This window comes from Megalops cyprinoides, chromosome 19 (genome assembly GCF_013368585.1).
Source record: "Megalops cyprinoides isolate fMegCyp1 chromosome 19, fMegCyp1.pri, whole genome shotgun sequence".
Taxonomy (NCBI): domain Eukaryota; kingdom Metazoa; phylum Chordata; class Actinopteri; order Elopiformes; family Megalopidae; genus Megalops; species Megalops cyprinoides.
In genome coordinates this window covers 17754268-17774682 of record NC_050601.1, presented here as the reverse complement: position 1 = coordinate 17774682, position 20415 = coordinate 17754268, and the positions used below count along the sequence as shown (strand labels likewise).

General features: G+C 46.1%; 1 protein-coding gene across 1 annotated transcript; it reads right to left on the bottom strand.

The window, feature by feature from the left end:
- Positions 1–207: 207 nt before the first annotated feature.
- On the bottom strand, positions 208–19593 carry top2a (DNA topoisomerase II alpha). Its single transcript, XM_036552000.1, has 35 exons — positions 19451–19593; positions 17592–17726; positions 17113–17203; positions 16737–16800; positions 15994–16139; positions 15482–15579; positions 14813–15025; positions 13680–13853; positions 13097–13198; positions 12862–12999; positions 12621–12759; positions 12079–12236; positions 11614–11739; positions 11200–11310; positions 10750–10855; positions 10015–10124; positions 9622–9714; positions 9416–9530; positions 8621–8742; positions 8160–8308; positions 7511–7742; positions 7023–7157; positions 6435–6635; positions 5876–6071; positions 5318–5409; positions 4895–5044; positions 4367–4450; positions 4038–4238; positions 3299–3419; positions 2865–2999; positions 2537–2690; positions 2074–2132; positions 1851–1970; positions 860–1209; positions 208–670 (listed from the first exon to the last, which is right to left on the bottom strand). Exons 1-35 carry the CDS (start codon positions 19478–19480, stop codon positions 515–517), a joined length of 4806 nt encoding a protein of 1601 aa, XP_036407893.1. The 5' UTR covers positions 19481–19593; the 3' UTR covers positions 208–514.
- Between the last annotated feature and the right edge of the window lie 822 nt (positions 19594–20415).

Below are 20415 nucleotides of genomic sequence, written 5' to 3'. Positions count from 1 at the left end.
CTCACTTAGAAATTACAACAAACAAAGCTATTTTTAATACAAAAAAAAATCCATTATACACAAATGAGTAAAGAGTATTTATCACCACAAAGTAAATGAGAACAACTATATCTAATATATCTGTAAAGGCCTTCTGCATTTGAATCATCTCGAATTCAGTTCTTCAGTCTGTTCAGCAGTGCAGTGCATTCATGGTATTGCTGCCAATTGCGAGCCTCGTAAGATTGCATGAAACAGACAAAATTGATGAGTGCAATAAAACCACCACCGCCGGCACTGTGGCACGGTCACTTTCGAGAACAATAACCACAATAATGCCTCCTGCCAGAGGAAGATCGATGGCCATATACCGTACAGCTGTAACGTCAAAAAAACAGTCTTCTGATCAATGTTTGGCCTGAAACGTGCAAGACGCGATTAGTGGATTCTCAAACCCGTATCTTGCCAAAGCAGAAATTGTACTGGGAAGACCGAGGTGCTGGCAGCCACGCTAAGATGCGTGTATGCAGGCCCCTTAGAAACCGAAGTCGTCATCAGAGTCGGAGTCCAGCACATAGCGGACCGCCTGCTTGCTGCGTCCCGTCTTGGCCCGGGGCACCACCGCCGTGACAGCGGGGCCCTCCTCGTCCGACAGCTGGAAGCTCTCGTCCTCGTCCCACTTCTTCATTTTCTGTCAGACAGAAAGGGCACATAGCGAGCAGCGGGTGAGGAAATACCCTTGTAAGGGCTACGGCTTCAAATTCCATACGGGACACTGCCCTTGTGACCTTGAGCAAGGCACTGAATCTTAACCATTTCAGTAAATGCCCAGTTGTATAAATGGTTAAGGCACAAAACATACCCCCCCCGCATCACTGACCTTTCCCAAGGTCTTCTTCCCCTTAATGCGAGACATGAGGTCCTCGGAGCTGCTGTCCGAGTCGCTCTCCTTGGCTGGCTTCCTCTTTCGGCTGGCCTGAGCCTTGGGGGCGGGCTTCTCCTTCGCGGGTGGGGCGGCCTGGTCCTCAGAGTCACTGCTGAACACCAGCACCTTCTTGGAGGCTGCTTTGGAGGCCTCTTTGGTGGAGGCTTTAGAAGAAGCTTTGGAAGCAGCCTTGGAGGCGCCTTTAGGGGCGGCCTTAGAGACCTCTTTCGGGGCGTCTTCAGAGGCCTCTTTAGGCGCAGGCTTGGGCTTGGACAGCGCGTCCATGATGGACGGCTGCTTGACGTCTTTAAAGAAAGGAAACAAAGAGGCTCATGGCTCATGTGTTCCCAGACTGAATCATGGGGCATTTCCAAGTCTAACGAATACATTGTTAGAGCAGCCAAAACCTTGCTAAATGAAATGTGTCTGAAACACTTGCTAAATGAAATGTGTCTGAAACACTTGCTAAATGAAATGTTATGTCACTGAAATGTAAAGTTATACACACAGGTAATAATTTAAATCAGGGTTACTTTATGAAAGGCTTAGGGGCACAACAGCAAAAAGATTTACATATAACCAACAAATCAATTTTATCCAAATCTTGACATTGTGTTAAAAGCAAATACAGTGTTGGGGTATACAGCAAAAAGTACTTGGAGGATGTCCTGATGCTATGCATTGCCTTCATCAGATCATAAACCACATGTACTGTCATGTTCTAGGCAACCTACTAAGGTGGACAGAAGCTTTCAGAAACAAAGGAGCAACAGAACTAATTCTAGATGTCAAGCGTTCCAATTTTAAAAACAGATTTCAGACGCTTAATCGCTTCAGTGTCATAAAAAAGGAGACTAGGGGATTTAATAGTTAATCAGCCACAGACAAAGACACGTTGGCATGTTTCAGAAGCGTCGATCTGTGTGCATCTGTCTGTCTGGCTTACCCATGAGTTTCTTCTTCTTGCCAGCAGCTGCAGGTTTCTTGACGACGGGCTCTTTGGATTTGGGCTTGGCTGGGTGATCAGATGTCATAGTGACGGTCATCTCCTCCGTACTGGACTGAGCTGCAGTGTCAACATCTACTATTGTAGGGTTACAGGTCTCTCACTGAAGTCTACAGATGGTTTCTGTCTGCAAGAAGTCTTAAAGGACAGATCATATACTTACAGTCTGTATTGCTTTTTATCGCTTCCTTTTCAGTCTTCTTTGGTTTCACTGCCTTTTTCCTGTGGAAAAAGAAGAAATGGATACCATTTTATTTTGCCAGTTATTTTTCTCCAGGAAAAATAGTACGTTTCTTCTACTAAGAGCTAGGACTGCAGCAAAGATTTAGTGGACATTTCCGTTAATAATTTATTAGTTATTCGAGTGTGAAAATGGGGGGGGGGGGACACAGTAAATAGTAAGGCAACATAGAATATGAGATTCCAGACTTCAAGCAAGTACGTATTTTTGACATCAGAGTTGATCCCTGTCTTGAATTTAGTCAACGTTCAGAAATCTGAGACGCATGTTTTTCCAGCTAATATATCAAAAGCATAAAAACTGTTTGCACTCTGAGCATATCACATTAACGTTCATGCAAAGTATACACGAGTCTCTCTCGCGTGCAGACAGACGGGGGACTCACTTGGGCTCCGGTGCTTTAAACGGCGTCTCGTCTCCCTCGCTGTCGGTGGCCTTGGGGACGAACTCATCGTCGTCGCTGACAGCAGCCTTCCTCCCGCCAATCGCGTCTTCGAACTCATCCTCGCTGCTAGACATGCTGTACTTCATTTTCGCACCTTAGGCAGGAAAAACGGAGCATCAGTCTACAGACCAGGTTAGGGGCTAACAGTGAGTCTGCACTCTGGAAAGCCTGAGGTACAAATCCTCAGCAAAGTCATAGCAAAGGCTATTAAAATGTTGGCAGACAGCATTAAAAGGGACTGGACGAATAGCAGAGAAGTCCATTCCACCTTTTGTCTTGCGTTCCATCCTCTCTCTAGGAGCCACCTCCGCTACAGCATCGTTATCAGAGTCTTCGTCGTCAGACCACGGGTTCTTCTTCATCGGCTTGAACTGCAGGGTGGTCTGTTTCCCACTCTTCGATGCTGCAAGCAGACACATTCATCGACACTGCTCTCAGACATACACTTATGTATGCTTGCACAATTCAACAGGGGTAAGCCAGATACTCAAAACCAATCCAACAGTTTTCCAATGCCAATTTACTTAAGGTGGTTTACAGGTTGCAATGAATTACCAATTTCAGGTCAATTAGTCTTAAGCTACATAGTTTTAGGCTTCGTGTAACTGGTCCACATGAACAAGGCTCATGCAACACCTTTCAGGTACGGTCTCTGTCAGACCCATCAATGGGTTCACATCACGCTTTGTGTTGAAGCATTACCTCTCTCCTTGGCAGGGGCCTTTTTGGATTTTGCCAGTCTGGCTGCCAAGCCCATCTCCTGGGAGTCTTCATTGTCCTGTCCATCCTCAAAGGACATTTTCATCACCACTCCATCTTCAGTCTGAGAGGGGGAAAAAGTGCTTAAGCCCATGCTTAACTCAACATGATCAAAACCTACAACATGGCAGCCCACCATTAATGTCAGCCAACCAAAGAGAGAAAGCAAACAGACCATTTCTTTTCCAAATGTGCTCAATGGCTTGTCCATAGTTAGCTGTCTGCCAGTCACCCTATTAACAATGTGTTTTGTTTTTTTTTTATACAATGTTCTACTTCAGTAGAGATGGTTTAACCTGGGATTCAGGCCAGGCGCTGTGCTTAAATAACAATTCTGAGAAGTTCCAGGCATTTTCAGCCTAAAGGAGAGATCTAGGATGATCTTTCCTAACCCTAATGCAACCCCTGACAAAACTGGAGGAGTAAGAAAAAGATTCCACCATCAAGCACTAATTCTGTATCGAGGTACTGTAACATGGTTTAGTCGGAGCATGGTCAACGCCAAGGTAATAACCAATTTCTTAGCAGCTGATGCCACAAGAGGGCAAGCAGCACTCAAGCCCATGTCAGGAATGCCCTAGCTGTGACCTGTAGCAACCTCTGCCTCGTTATCCATACAGCTTCTCTCCATACCACCAGCGCTGGCCGCACCCCAGGGCCGCTCCCCTGGAGAAACACTGACCTTGACCTTCTTGCCTTTCTTGCTGTCCGCCTTCTTGTTGGCGTCGGCCTTCATGGCGCTGGTGACGCGCGGGATGACGCGGCGGCCCTGCGGGGTGGGCAGGGTCTCCTCCTTCACCTTCACCGTTTTCACCCGGCCCGTCTTGCCCTTCACTTGCTTCACCTCTATGGTGGCATTCTCCCGCTCCTTCTCCTCCACCCGCTGGGGAGGGGGGGGAAGGAGAGGGCAGTTTAGGGGCTGGGGATCAGTCCGCTCTGGAATGTTTTGTTGGGTTATCCTGCATTTATTGCAGCCCAGGTGTGGTAGTTTGCAGACGGCCCCTGACTCACCTCCAGCTCCTCTGTGAAGGCAGCCAGATCCTCCTTCCACAGATCAGTGGGGCTCTTCCTCTTCAAGGTGTTTAGCTCAGTGATCTACATACAGTAAAGAGGAACAGATAACGCATTTTACCGATGGGTTCCCAAATCAAAGTCTTTCAGCAGTGCACTCATTAAGCTGACAGAAAAGTATAAAGGGCATCCACGTAACAGACCCGCACTCACAGAAATACAGCTGCAACGTCCTGACCTTACATCTTACTATATATCTAGTTTAATCATAGCAAAGCATTACAAAAATAAAGGTGTTGCTTTAATACAGGCATACACTTAAATGTAAACATAATTTATGAAGTAAAATGTAAATTGTAAAATGTAAATTTTCGATGCCAAAGTAAATTCCAAAATACAAGAATATAAGAATTTGTGCATGTGCATACAGACATCTACACACAGAAAAATGATATTTGTGATGTCACGTCCCTCTCAGGTTACGAGCGCCTTTGTAGCAGTCTACGGACAGGGCAGGGGGGCTCTGACCTTTGCATCTCTCTGCTTGCACAGCTCCTCTTTCTTCTCCTTGGTCAGGAACCACATGGGCATGCTCAGTAGGTAGTTGTAGTCTGGGCCGGAGTTATCTTCCTCGTTCTCCTCCTCCCCTGCTTCAGTAGAATCCTCCATCTGCGATGCCTTAAAAGAGACAGCATCATAGTCAGGTCTTTCTACAGGTAACATATGGAAGTGACACGTGGTGATGACCCTGGCACCACTCTCAGAGTGAGAACACAGAGGGAATTCTTACATATTAAAGCACATTCATAAGCAATGCATCAAATGATGCATCAGGACTGTGCTTTGCATAAATGACCCAACTCCCCTGAGATGTGTAAGTGGCAGAACAAATGAGTGGCGGCTCCAGGCAGAGTCGGGCCCCCGATGGGCGGGGGTGGCCACGCCGCTCACCTTCTCCTGCGCCTGCTTCCAGGCTTTAACGGGATCCGAGTCGTAGCCCATCTCCTGCAGCATGCGGATCAGCTCCTTCTTGGGCTTGTTTTCTGTGGGCGGGAGGGGAGATGCAACTCTTTAATACACTGGGAAGTCAAAGACCCTACGGAGAGCACACGGTCTGTCACGTCTGTGGCTGTTGACTGCGTTTAAGTTGAAACGGGACAGAAAACTGAAAACAAATGGAGAGCAGAACCTGCTGGATCAGTGATAAGCCCTGATTTCACTGACAAAGGGCTAAGCTTCAAGGACATCCCCTTTATCTAAAGGCTCTTAATAAAAACGGTCTTGCTGGCTAAGATTAGCTACCGGAAAGTAACCCACAATAAAATACCTGGTGTAGATCTTCACAGCCAGCACCTCATAATGAGTACTCTGAATGACACTATGATAGTCTCACGGGGCTCACATAGGCCACCCTACACTAAATAAATGTGTCTGAAGGGGCCAAGGCAGGTCATCAGCCCTGCCTTGGGCGCAGGTAGGAGCCGGTGCGAGCAAGTCGTGGGGACCCACCGATGACCAGGGTGCCCTGGATCTTCTCCAGGATGAAGCGGGCCTGGTTGCTCAGCTTGGCGCTCTCCGCCCCCAGCATGCCGACCAACCAGTCCTTGCGCAGGCCGTAGTAATTGAGCCGCAGGTCGAAGAAGTCCTTCAGGATGTCCTGCACTGTCTCGTACTTCTTCAGGCTGCCCACGTGGTCAAACAGCACCTGAGGGGGAGGAGAGTGCACTGAGCTCCAGAGTCACTGTCCAGCAAAACAGTTTACAGAACAAGCACATGGCTACAGATCGCATGAATAAGAATTTTTTTGTTTCGTTCATTTTCATTCAAGACGGCAGTAGTGTGGAGTAGCGGTTAGGAGCAGGGCTAGTAACTGAAAGGTTGCTGGTTCACTTCCCTGCTGAGGCACGGCTGTAATCTATGTAAGTCACTCTGGAGAAGAGCGCCTGCTAAATGACTTATGTTTTACGTTGTGTTATGCACAGAGGGAGCACTGCCCACTTCTTCCCAGGATTCCCCACTCATGTGTGCACATAACTGTAACACGTCAGACACCGAGCAGGTATGTTACCATGGAGTTGCAGGTGAGCGTGTTCTGCAGCTTGAAGACCTTGTGCAGGCCGGCGGCCTCCGCCTCCCGCAGCCTCTCCTCGGTCATCTTGACCACGAAGCGGACCGTGGTGTCCGTGTGGTACTCCTTGTAGTCGGTGATGAGGGGCGGGACCTTCTCCGTGCCGTTGAGCATCACCTCCAGCACGTTCTCTTTGTAGGTCTGAGCGTCGCGTCAAAACGCCCAGGGGACAGGAAGGACAGTGAGAAGCAGGACATGCCGTTTGACGTCAGTGTGCTCTCCCTTTGGGTCACCCCCTCCCAGGCGGTTCGTTTCAATTTAATCCTCCTCTGTGAGGCGTGAAATGGATGCCAAACATAGCACTGAGGGACACCGGGCTAAACCTGCCAAATCAATGAGTCATGCTAACCACAGTCCTGTCATCAGTTACTAACAAACTGCTATAGGAGTTAGAGTTGTAACATTCTCAGCATTTTGGGTGAAGGTGTTCCACTCCTGTTGGACGCAGACTATTGTCGCATAAATGAGGAGCAGGCTTGAGCCAGGTGAAAGACAGGAGGCCAACGATCACCAAGGAGATTCACTGACCTGTGTCCAAGTTTTTACTGGCAGCTCAGAGATCTCAATGGTGGTGGAGTCGATGATGGACACCTCTCCGCTGTTCATGTACTGGTTGTTCAACACTTGCTCAATGGTGCCCTTGAAGTTCTTGTAGTTTGGAAGCTAACGGAACAGAAGCAACACTGTAGTTTAGGCCAATTCACATAGCCATACGCAGAAATCATAATTACTCTGACCATGTTAAAGACCCGGAAACTGATTCTTACTCAAAACATGACTCATAAATTGGTCAAAAGGGAGTTCTGGCTGTGGCCATAGCAGACTCTGGATAACAGATAGATGGTGTATCAATTTCTGCATAAAAGTATGGGTCCAACACTCTCTCAGCAGAGACTGACAGCCCACACAAAAGGTCAACATGCACTGAAGTTCAAACACTCATTTTACCTTGCTTAGCCTGGCACTGGTTTTCATTATGAACTGGGAGAACCCAGTGTGGTTAACACACCGCTCACCATGGGCAAGGGCTCCTCTCCGTCCAGCATGCGGTGGAGGTTGTTCACGATCTCACGCACGTCGTAGTTGGGGAGGCGGCTGGCCCAGCCCGTGCCGATGCCGTCGGCGCCGTTCACCAGCACCATGGGCAGGATGGGTATGTACCACTCGGGCTCCACCCGCAGGTTGTCGTCGAAGTTGTACTTGAGCAGGTTGTCGTCCATGCCGGGGAAGAGCAGGCGGGCCAGTGGGCTGCACAGCAGAGAGTCAGAAGTCCTTACTGTGAGTTCTTTCAATGCAAGCTTAAATCACTCGCAAGCATAGACATGCTCACCCCGAGCACCCCGATTACACCGTTTTACAGTCACTCATGGTAAGCCATTTCCTTTCGGTCAAAGCTCTTTGCCCATTTTTAATATACTTAGGAGCAGGGCTTGTAACTGAGAGGTTGCTGGTTCAATTATCCACTTGGCCACTGTTGCCGTACCCTTGGTCAAGGTGCTTAACACAGAATTGTCTCAGTAAATATCCAGCTGTATAAATGGGTAACATATACAACTTGTAACCTACGACAATCACAATGGATAAGAGCACCTGCTGAATGTAATGTAACGTCACTTCAAGCCATGTACGTATTTGGATGAAAGACAGCCGGATACGGGCGCTGACCTGAGCATGGTGAAGATGTATCGAGGGCTGGCCGAGTCCTTGCCGCCGTGCAGCCGGGTGCCAAACTGACCCAGCGGCTGCAGCAGGTTCAGGTTGTTGCTGCCCACGAAGTTCTGCGCCAGGCCGATGATGGTCATCATCAGAGACATCTGCGAGCGCAGGGAGGAGAGACGACACGGTTACAGAGCAGCACACAAATCTGCGTTTCTGCATATTATTTCTGTGGCTGGGAGGAACACATCGACGTATCAATGTACCGTCATGAGTCCTAATCTGATAATAACACTGACCAGACTCAGACTTGGGAAGTCTCAGGCTGTTCTGTTCAACCTGCGCTCTTATCAAGCGCTTTATAATACTGGACCAATCAGGAGCCACACAAGTCTATACTTTTAGAAGAGAGCATGAAGATAAAGCTTGCAGCGCCACTAGCAGGCCGAGAGCAGCGTAACTGCACTCACCTCCCCATGGTGGTAGGCGGACATCTCGGCCACTGAGCCAGCCAGCTGGGCCACTTTCACCTCCCTCTTGTCGTTCCTCTTGAAGCAGCAGAACAGGACCTTCCTCTGGCCTGGCTTCAGACCTGACACACAAGCAGGAAGATTAGTGGAAGACAACTTTAAAAACAGCTTTATAGCCATAATTTTAATTGAACATTAAAGCTCTCTACCAAATAGCTTTGGTAAACTGACACTCGATATCATAAATAACTGTGTAAGTGAACTTTATCAGTTCACTTAATGCAGCAATTTCATACCAACGGTTTATGGCATTATTCTGTGCAGAAGTCCAGTTGCCTGTTTAAATGGCTACACTCAGCCCCTTGTGTCATTTAATTTTGTGTGGTTCCTCATCTTCAATAGATTTTAGTCATTCAGTCCAGTGACAGGGTACCAGGCATGCAAGCAAACACGCCATCAAAGAGGTACATTTTACTTTTACATTTATTCATTTGGCAGACGCTTTTATCCAAAGCGACTTACATAGGTTACCGTTCTTTACAATGTTATCCATTTATACAGCTGGATATTTACTGAAGCAATTCTGGGTTAAGTACCTTGCCCAAGGGTACAGCAGCAGTGTCCCAGCGGGGATCGAACCAGCAACCTTTCGGTTACGAGTCCTGCTCCTTAACCACTATGCTACACTGCCGCCCTTCGTTACGCTACCATTAAAACAGCTTAAAAAAATCTCATATATAATAAACGGAAAGGATTTCCAAATCAAACAAAACAACACCCCACGGCCTCACTCACCATCCACCAGGCAGGGAATGGATCTCTCGTTGTCCGAGTTGGAGTACAGCACCAGCTCTTTGTTGACAAAGTCGTTGTAGGAGAGGAACTTGGTGGACTGGCCATACAGGTAGTCCTGTGGGGAGCCAGGGCAGAGACGGTGGGGTTAGGCGATAGGTGGAAGGTTCTACACAGGGTCAAAGGTCAGGGGACCAGCAGCGGCTCACCTCAGGCAGGTTGTGCTCTCTGCGCTGCCGTCGGTTGATCATGAAGCTGGTCAGCCACTCCTTCCGCTCCTCGATCTTCTTCTTACTAAAGGCCTTGGGGGGTGGGGAGGGAATACAGGCAGGAACTTAGAAAGCTACACATGGTACCATGCATAAAATACAGTGAACTGGAGGTCTACTTACACACCATATCCCTTTACATGTACACTAATAAAGCTGTTAACTGCACACATTAATTAGGACATGAGGGGAAAAAATGTGACAAGAATTAACAGCACAGTAATTAAGACACAGGCGGCTAAAAGTTCCCATTACTAAGTTACTGCTCCCATCCTTCTGGTGCACTATGAATCAAGACCCAAGCTGGGCTCAGCACCAGCCGCACTCACTCACCAGGGTGATTGCCTCGTCATCCTCAGGACCGGCATACTTGAAGGGGATGCGATGGCGCTCCATGTCAGAGAAATACTCCTTCGCCTCCTTCGAGGTGCTGGTACCCAGACCTGCACAGGCAGGGGTATGGGGGAGAGGGGAAATTAAGGGAAAGCTTAGCAACACTGGGGCATGCTGTCCTTGAAGCAGGCACTTCCAACTGCTTGAACACGCTGAGATGGTGAAGACAGCAGCTACTGATTTAAACTCAACGTGAGAGAGAGAGTGTGGTTTTCAGAACACATGTCCTGTTAACTCATAACCTAAAGCCCCGTATACTGTGCCAAGATGATCATCACCCTTTTATAACTGTGCCCATACACCAACACAACTTTCAAAAGGCAAGTATTAAAGGAGCGAGACTGGAAGATGGCATTTACAATTTACACCTTTACTTGATAAGCATTATTAAAAAGGTTTATGAAGCCAGTTATACCAGATGGTGGATGCTCAAAATCATTAAATGCTTAGCTTATGGTCATAGTATGTAGTCAGCTGTCCATACAACATTCAGAAAGATTATGGACACTCTTCAAGTAAGCAGTAACAGTACATATAACTTGAATATTACAGCAGTATCATAAATGCTTATGCACTTCAAGTAAAGGTTTTTTGTATACCAGGGCATACTAGACTGTATTGAAAAGGGATGCTTACTTGGCTGGGTGCACTACCACACAGGGGTTTGAGACAAACCTTTGTAGTACTTTATTTTCCAGGATCTGTAGTTGGGCTGGTTCTCTTTCCACTCGTTGAACTCGGGGATACTGTAGAAGGCTAGCTCCTGCTTCTTGTTGGACACCTGCACGGATAGAGCGGGGGAAGCTAAACTTCATGTTCACAGGCTACAGCCTCTTAGCCCTGAGAACCATCAGGTTATAATGTAAGAGATGATCTCAGGGTCATGGAAAAAACAAACTCCGGTTTCAAATAGGTTGAACTTCATAATTCTTTCACAATTGCATAACTGTGAATGCAAATGCAATGTAAATAAATGAACATCAATGCCGTGGCGAGTTATCCTTTCACCATTTAACTATGCACGGTTGAATCTTTACACATTTCTGTATGCCGCAACAATTACATCCAAATAACCTGTGTAACAACGGAACTCTCACACAACGTTCTCCTTGTTAGTGCATGTACCTTGATGATGGGAGTGATGAACTCCTCCAGGAAACTGTGGCGCAGAAGCGAGGGCCAGTTGTGGTGGATGAAGTTGATGAGAAGCCCCTTGATGTGGGAGCCATCCTGGTCCTGTCCAGCAGGGGGAGACAGAGTAAATACACAGGATCCTTGGGAATTGGAGCACTTAGGCACAGAGTAGTGGACACACTAATCACACAGTTCCAAATTCTGCATGCAGCGACGGTCTCAAACAGGGAAAAGTAATACCTCAAAATCAATCTATGCCATTTAGTAATAAAACTAAAAATTTCAAGTCCCTCCCTCAATACGTCTGGCCGTAGCAGCAGTGGGACATCTAATCACTTAAGTTGAAGTCTGCCCCTGTAATAAATGATGGCTGGCTAATGCTTATTCTAGGGAGTGCAGGCAGACCTGATCTGTCATGATCATGAGCTTGCCGTAGCGCAGGGTCTTGAGGGACTCAGGGTCGCTGTAGTTCTTCTTGTACTGCAGGCCCAGGATCTTGATGATGTTGTTGATCTCCGCGTTCTCCATGATCTGCAGGGGGGGCCAGAAACACAGAGTTTTGGGGGGCCAGAGTTTTGACTTCACAAAGCTCCAGTCACTTGTCAGCGAGTCAGATTCCTCATGCATGTTTCTGTATGCTGAGCCTCCAGTCATTTCTATATCATTTGCTTGGCCTTCATGCAGCGGGAATGCAGCAGACATTGCTGTAAATCTATAATTTTGCTTGGCCTGCAACCAACCCTGCAAATTTTAGACAGAATAGCTGCAGCCATTTTGTGATATAGAAAAATGGAAATCAAACACAGTGAGTATTTTTGAGAGGGAGCATAAGAACATTACTCATCTGCAGTGCTTCATATGTGGACTGACCTGCTTGTGGGAAGCCTCCCGCACGTTGAGCATTTTACCACGCAGGGGGAAGACTCCGTAGCGGTCACGCCCCACCACTCCCAGCCCAGACACGGCCAGAGTCTTGGCTGAGTCTCCTTCCGTAAGGATCAGGGTGCAGGCGCTCGAGTTTTTACCCCCTATGGAGAAAGAGAGGGCACCATGAGCTGGCCAATCCCGTAAATCTCAGGAGTGTAGCATACTTAGCAAAGTGGTAAGGAGCAGGGCTTGTAATGAAAAGGTTGCTAGTTCGATTCCCTGCTGGGGCACTGTACCCTTAGGCAAGGTACTTAATCCACACCTGCCTCAGTAATTACCCAGCTGTATAAATGGATTACATGTAAAAAGTGTAACCTATGTAAGTTGCTCTGGATAAGGGCGTCTGCTAAATGACAATGTAATGTAATAACGTAAATCTATACCTATAATAGAACATCAATTTCGAAAGGCAGAAGAGTAGAATCCAGCCCTACCAGTCACGAGCTGACCAGCTCTTCACACTGGTCAGCCAAACCGGGGCCTACCTGCATCGTTGGCATCGTCCAGTTTGGGAACACCCTTGATCTTGGTGTGCTTGACCGCGGAGCACTTCTTGTTGAGCTGGGTCTGGGCCTTGAACTTCACCCAGTTCATGATGCTCTCCACGATCCCGCAGTTGGTGGCCTGGGTGGGGAGGGGGAGAGAGGGGGGAAGTCAGTGGGACCCGAATTCCGTTGGATACACGAGGAGAGCTGGCCCGCAGGACCGGGGGGGCTGGCTACTCACACTCTTGATGAACTTCTCACTCAGCGTGCAGGCGGATCCAAAGCTCTTCTGCTGCAGGGTCATGTTCTCCTTGGTCTGGGAGTCGAACGTGGGGTTCTCGATCAGGCAGTTGATGAACAGCCACAAGTGGTTCTTTACCTGCACGCAGACAGGGACAAACGAGGTCAAAATCTCACACGGGAAGTGGATATGCGGCACGGGGGCGTTTCTAGGCCCAGGCCGCAGCGGGACGCACCTGGAAGGGCTTCACTGTCACCCCGGCCTTGTTCTTCTTCTTCACCACTTCAATGAGCTTTGATACCACCTGGTCCGCCACATAATCCGTATGCCGCCCACCCTGAGGTGCAGACAGAAAGAGTCCTCAGTCAAACGTTACATTACATGCGCCAAACACTCTACTGTCCCTCGGGAACAGGAATTTAACCAACTCAACCAATTACATTTCTCATGCCACTGCTGAACATTATTAATTTACATTATTAATATCAAATCAAATCACTTTCTTGTCACATCACTTGACACAGCTGTGCAGGAGAGTGAAAATCTTGTGTGCATAGTTCACATCAACAGTGCATTGTAGTACAGACAACAGTTTGCGTAATACACAATACACAGTTTACAGAATATACACAATTTACAAACAACAATAACTACACTGTACACATAATGAACACAATTAAATGTTATTAAAAAAAGCACAAAAGTAATTGAATTTCACAGCAACAAAAAAGGCACCCTGGGCAAGAGAAACCTGTGTATGAGTCACAGCAATAGTGTTGCTGTAGCTCCCAGCAGCAGCAGCAGAAGCTCAGGCCTACCTTGGTGGTGGCGATGCTGTTGACGAAGCTGACTTGCTGGAAGCCCTTCTCGCTCATGGTCAGACACACCTCCCAGCGCTCGTTCACGACCTCGTGGACCACAGTCAGAGGGGTGCCCACCTCGTCCACCTTATCCTTCAGGTAAAGGTCCACGTAACTGCGAAAGCCGGTCACCTGGGTGCAGGGAGAGAACATTTGGACCGATGTTCTTCTGTGGCTCACACAGCTCCAACTTGAAGGCAACTCAACTGCCATACGGGCATACTTTTGAGTCAAAGCCAAGTGATTTACCTGACAACACCATTTACCAAGGTTTCTTCTCCCCCCCACTGAGGAAACAATCTGCCCTTTGAAATCTGCAACCTCAAGATTTGTTCATTTTCTTCCCCCATCTTAAAGGTTAAACATGTAGCATCTGACGCAATAAAATTCAGAATTAAACACACTAATAAACCAGTCTACATCTGAGACAATCTGTCTATAACTGAAACAGGACAACCTGTTTCCATTTTCTGAGCTAAAGGATGTTCTTTTCCATTCAAAGAAATGTAATGTCTTCATAAATGAGGCTTTACACAAGTTGTTTGATGCTTGTGCTGCCAGTGAAGCCTTCCTAATGTACCATGCAGGGAGCTCAGGCTGCATGCTGCTTCAACAAATGGAAGCAGCAACAAGCAGCACTTTATCAATGCAGGTAAATCTTTGCTTCAAACTTCAAACCTTTTTATACAGTGCACTACAGCCTAGCCCTACCATCAGGCTGTATACTTGCATGCCTATAAGCAAATTCATCTATTAGTATAAAATTAATAGTAATACCAAATTAATATAAATAAGACAATGCATCCCATTACACAAGCACTGAATATAACAATTACAGCAGCCGTGCTGTAATGTAGCTTTCATTGCTACATCTGTAATGTATTAAGGAGAACATGGGTAGTTCTGTAACTCTGAGCAGAAGTAATGACATGATAAATTACTGCTGTAGTAGTAAGAGATGTCAGCAGTCTCTACATTAAACGTGACTGTGGGGCATCATTTGTCGGGGGTTACAATTGGAAAGGGCTAAAACTCTGCGGCACGGTTTGTTGAGAGCAGACTTATCTGCAGCGGACCGTGGCTGTACTCACAGGCAGCCTCTTGCCGTTGAGGAAGACGCGGACCCCCTTGGTGGAGCCGGCGACGTCATAGGCCCGGCGAGTCATCAGGGCCACCGTGTCCTTGTCCAGGATCTGCATCTTGAACTTGGACAGGTCGGGCTGGAAGCTGATGCAGGTGTACTCCTCGCCGTCGAAGGGCTTGATCTTGGCCTCGCCTGCCCGCCCCATGTTGTCATACCAGGTCTGCAGGGGAAGGGGGTGGTAAGAGCAAGCACAATTTTTAGACAGACAGACAGAGAAGGTTTCAGCGCTGTTGTCACACTGTTCATGAGACATTTGCATTAAGCAGGCTCTCACTTACAGTGGCGTTGTGCAATTGACTTAAAATTAAAGATACATTTTAAAAAGTTATGCATTCAAGAACTTTAACATTTTGTTTTTTTATTCTCTTGCCTTTGGGGCAGGGTTGTGGAAGCGCTCATGTACATACATGACTGGTGGTACAGTTAGGAAAGGGTCACATGGACCATGCAATTCCCTTTGTATTTATATAACACACACACACACACACTCACTCTATAAACAAGAAATGCTTGTAGGACTGTAGGAAGTTTGGCTCCTACGAACAGGGCCAGAGAGCGCAGTAGTGACTCATACCAAGTCAAAGTCAACTGCTGCAAAAGGGAGCAGGGGACCCACCTGCTTGAAGACCTTCTTGGACTCCCGACAGGCCGTCTCCACAGTGAACTTGGTGCTGAAGATATTGCAGAGCTTTGCTCCGTACCCATTGCGTCCACCTGGCAGAAAAACCCTACAGCTCATCAAGCCTGCTAGACTACATTTGTGTCACTGCCCAACACTGGCCAGGCCCAAATCTAATGCAGATCTGAGAGGAGAACCTTGGTATCAATGCTTTCACCCTCCCATAACATAGGTGGCCCTGAAACAATGAGATGTAGTTCTGTTTTGTTAGCAGGACATTGTTTAAATGAATGTATCAAGTACTTAAGAAGCAACTTTGTGAAAGTCGTTGTCTTGATGCACGCCTGATAGTGAACCCACGGCACAACTGCCACTAAAACGCCGCCTCTCGGAAATTGTACACTAACCACCTACATCAACCACATATGTACCAACAGAGTAGCCCCAAGCGCCATTCAATGCAGTTAGCACACTCCTGTTTCTCCTGCATGCGTAAGCGGGTCTCTCACCGGTGACCTTCTTCTGGTTGTCGTCGTAGTTGCTGGAGGTGAGCAGCTGGCCGAAGATGAGGGCAGGCACGTACACTTTCTCCACCTTGTGCTCCACCACGGGGATCCCCTTCCCGTTGTTCCACACGCTGATGTTGTTGTTCTCCCTGTGCAGGTAAACGCGGGCCGTCAGCACTCGCGCTGTGGCAGCCTCTCCAAACGACAAGCTGCGGGCTCACTCAAGGCGGTTTGCCTTTGTGACAGATTCACAGGCCAGTGACTGATTCATTATATCAGTCTGGAGGACATTTACTCATTAAACACTTTGCATATGTAACCATATTTTAACCTTGAGCTTCGTGAGGTAGAATTAGAATTTAGAATTATGAATTTGTTTCTAAAACATTTTTAATTTAAAAAATATTTTTGGGCTATTCTGAAGAATCTAAAATATAAGTTAAGTTTTTATTTGTTTATAACACTTTGGTCACTGCATGATTCCATTTATGTTATTTCATAGTTTTGATGTCTTTTGATAGAAAACCACCTGAGATGAGTGCTTCAGAGAATCAGACCATGATATGCTGTAATACTACTTGTTTTCATACTGACATGAACACTGAATTGGCGGTAAATCATTTAAGGAAATGATCGCGATTAGAAGTCTCATGACTGCCTGTCTTCCAGCACAAACTGCCGTGTGAGATGATGTCTCGGGCACTGACTGCTGAAGTGCCCTCAGCCCCTCAGTGACAGACACTCACGGGTCGATGTTGACCTTGATGCAGGACATGCTGTGATCCCTCTGCTTGTTGTCGGCAGCGTTCACTGCAGAAAGGGAAGTTCAGACTAAGACTGCGAACGGGAGTGAACACACAAGTGCTTTCCAATACACCTACATGGCGAACTGGATCATACAACTTAATGCTACCTACAGATCCTGATTTTAAGCAACATGCTTTACAGAAGCACAACAGCACAATGTTATTAGTCCAAATGTCAAGAGGCACATTATTCTACTCACCGAGAGCAAAATGACTTATGAACATCATCACTGATTCATTCACAATGTCAAAACATAACACAACTTTTCACTTCCAAGCCATCACACCAGACCAGCCCACGTGCCCGGTTACTCACCCAGGATTTCATCAAAGATCTTGTAGAGACCGGGAACAAAGGTCACGTCCCTGCAGTTCATCCCGATCTCCTCATCAAACACCCACATTTGCTATAAAGGGAAGAGAGCGATGCGAATCATTAAGATGCACGTTTCCGACAAAGCGTCTCTCTGCGATTCTCACAGGGCGTGAGCCAACAGATCACAGTCTGTGTAAACGGTTTAGAGCAGAAACAATCAGAAGGTTTTAGTTCTCAGTGTGGCACCTCTGTTGTACCCTGCTGCAAACACACAGTTGTACAAAAGCATAAACAGTTGAATATAGACTATGCAAGTCTTTCCCTTGGGGAGTGATAAAGAAGAAAATAAAACATTTGTTCAAAAAAAGCTCTGCAAGTCTTAAGCAAGTAAGGAGGTTTGTTCCAGCGCTGGCAGTTTCCAGTGAGGGAGGCTGCTAGGTGATGCCTCTGCTCTATCATGCTGCTGAGTGCTCGCCCACCTGAGTGACAGGCTCCACAGAGCCGATGTAGGTGTCAGGCCGGAGCAGAATGTGCTCCAGCTGGGTCTTCTTCTGGTAGATCCTCTCCACCGACAGGCGCTTGTCATTCTTTTTGGTCTTGTTCTCGAACAGAGCCTGAAGCAAGGAAAAGCGCTATTAGTACGACAGCATCTGCTGTAAAATACTACAGGTTTCCTTCTTCAGGGGAATTGGCATTGCAGATCACTGGGATAATTTCAATATTTTTGATTCCCTAGATACCTGTATCTAAAATGCAACATTATTTGTGCCTTCAATATCAACGTCTGCTTGGGGAATTTTCCCAAACCAAGTATGCTTCAAGAAAAATGAACGCTCCTAAAAAGCTCCAATCTCTCCTCCTGAATTTGCTTAAACTTCACAGAGATGCTCTTAATGAGGTGGTCTCATTTCATTTAGTGATGGTCACAAGTGCAGTTCCTTCTCTCCCCAGTGTGGGTTCACCTTCAGTTTCAATAAAGACCAACACCAATAATACCAGCCTGAAGGGGTGGTTTTTGAACAGTCTAACTTGACCACACACAGTGATTTTTACTTTATTGCACTTGAATTTAATCAATCATTTTAAGAAAATATTAAATATACTGTACACAATGCAAAAGGAATAAAGGAAAAGGAACACAAGTGAAATAGTTATTGATTATCGTACCTCATTTTTATCAATCATTAAGTGTAGCACCTCATTTGACTGATAAGGACTGAAAGGCCTAACTTTGAATTTAAAGAATTCAATTTAAATTGAGCCTAAACTTAAGTCTTAGAGGAGTTATTCCAACTTCCCTTTACCCCGAATTTTTCATGAACCCAAAAGCCACTGACGCACGTTTTTGTCTTTTACGTCAATGACCATCTTTATTATCATTAAAAGCAAACCAGTACAGTACAGACTTAAACTTTTCCACTTCTATCCTTAACTCTGAACCACTATACTGGTCTGAATATGAGGCGAGCTTGACCCAGTCATTATTAAAAACCTGAACGAACTGACCATCGATAAGGTAACGTCAGCTGACACTTTCCATACAATACCATGTCAAACTCGGCTCTTTTCTTCTCAACTTTCATTGCAAGAATTCTATCTAGCAGGTTAACTTTGAAGCTGTTTTGCCGCATACAACACTACCTTTGCAAGTATTTTCCTTACGATGGTAGACACGATGAACAAAAAAAGAGTAAGCAAACGTTGGCTAGGTAAAGTCACTAGCTAGCTAAATTCCCTCCAAAAAGTAGTGGTCACTGACCATGACCACTTCCTTCCTACGGCTAACTTGCTCCTATTACCAGATCTGTGTGGTCAACAGACTGGCTAACTACCAACAGCTTGCCATACTACATACTAACGTTAGTTAAAGTAACCAACGTTAATTTCGCTTAGTATTGCATAGTTAACAAACCTGACATTTCTCCTCCGTCTGGCTAGCAACTTAGCAGGCTCACGTTGTCTAGCAGCGTTGGTAAACCATGCAACTTTAAGTAAATTAGTGAGCAAGCCAGTTAAAGTCACAGCACTAGTTATACTTAGCCATCATTTAATATTTGCCTAAACAATTTTAGCTAAACTACATAACCTTATTCATTACGATTGGCGCCAAAGACCACAATCAACTTAGCTTGCATTGTTTCAAAACAAAAAAGATCACCACCTCGTGAGGCGAGTTTGCTAATAAAGCTAACAGGCTTATGCATACCGTGCGAGAAACTGATTTTCTCACCGCTAACCTAGCTTAGGTAGCGTAGCAAACCTTTGCTGACGAAGTTTTGATTACAAATCTAAATAGCAAAGCAAACGTTAGCTAGGTGATGTTACTTTTTAATCTCACCTTCAATGGTCCTTCAGTTTGAGTCGCCATCTCAGTGCTTTATGTCGTTCTTTAAAACAGTTGCTTTATATAAAAAAAAAAAAAACGTCAATTTAGGCTTATTAAAATTTAAATTAAGGCGAGATACTGAAACGGAAATAAAATGCTCCTAACGTTAACGAATGCGACCCTACCGCAGCCGACAGACAGACCTAACCTGAGTGCGGGCCTTTTCAAATTTTCGAAAAATACTTCTCCCTCCGCCAACTGAAATCGTTCATGTCAGAGGAAAGGCGATGTCTGCGCGAAGCACCCAATGCCGTTTCACCGTGGACTCTTTCACAAATCCGTTCCCACCCAGTCAAATCTTTCGACCAACCACAATCTGCGTGACGTATTTCGTGCGCCGAGTAAACGTTGCTCACTAGCATCAGCACCAGCAGGTGGCGCGCCGGCGGGGTGTGAGCTCAGCTGATGGTGGGAAAGGACGATAATGTTTCGGCATACATAAAAATATTTTTTGGATATGGACAACGTCCGCTCTAATGTAGTGAGAGAACAAGCAGGAAAAAAAGTAAAAAGTTGTGTTGAGTTCCCGCATCAATTCGGTTGCATTTGGCTTGAGATCATACATTCTGTTAGTGCTGAAACAGGAAAACAAAACACTCGCTGTGAAACAAAATAAGTTTTCCTTACGTAATTAGTTGTTCTGAATTTCTCTAGTGTTAATAATAAATTAGACACAACTAGTGACACAACAAACATCCACTATGTTTCAAGTGAATAATTGAAACAAATAAAAATGACTTTTTTTCATAAAAGTTTATATGATATAGTATACATTTATTATTGCAACCTTACTTAACCTATGTGCAGTAGAAAGCAAAATAGTAATCTACTTAGAATCTAAGTAGAAATCTGTGACAGATGACAGTAGATGATGGAATAGTACTGATGTAGTTGCAGGTGAACACCAGGGGTCAGTA

Excerpts from the sequence above, each read along its gene's own strand:
- top2a (XM_036552000.1), bottom strand. The coding sequence starts at position 19,480 with ATGGCGACTCAAACTGAAGGACCATTGAAG. Across the intron at positions 17,204-17,591 it reads CTGTGGAGCCTGTCACTCAG|CAAATGTGGGTGTTTGATGA; the intron begins GTGGGCGAGCAC and ends TTCCCTTTATAG. Across the intron at positions 9,715-10,014 it reads ATGACGAGGCAATCACCCTG|GCCTTTAGTAAGAAGAAGAT; the intron begins GTGAGTGAGTGC and ends CCACCCCCCAAG.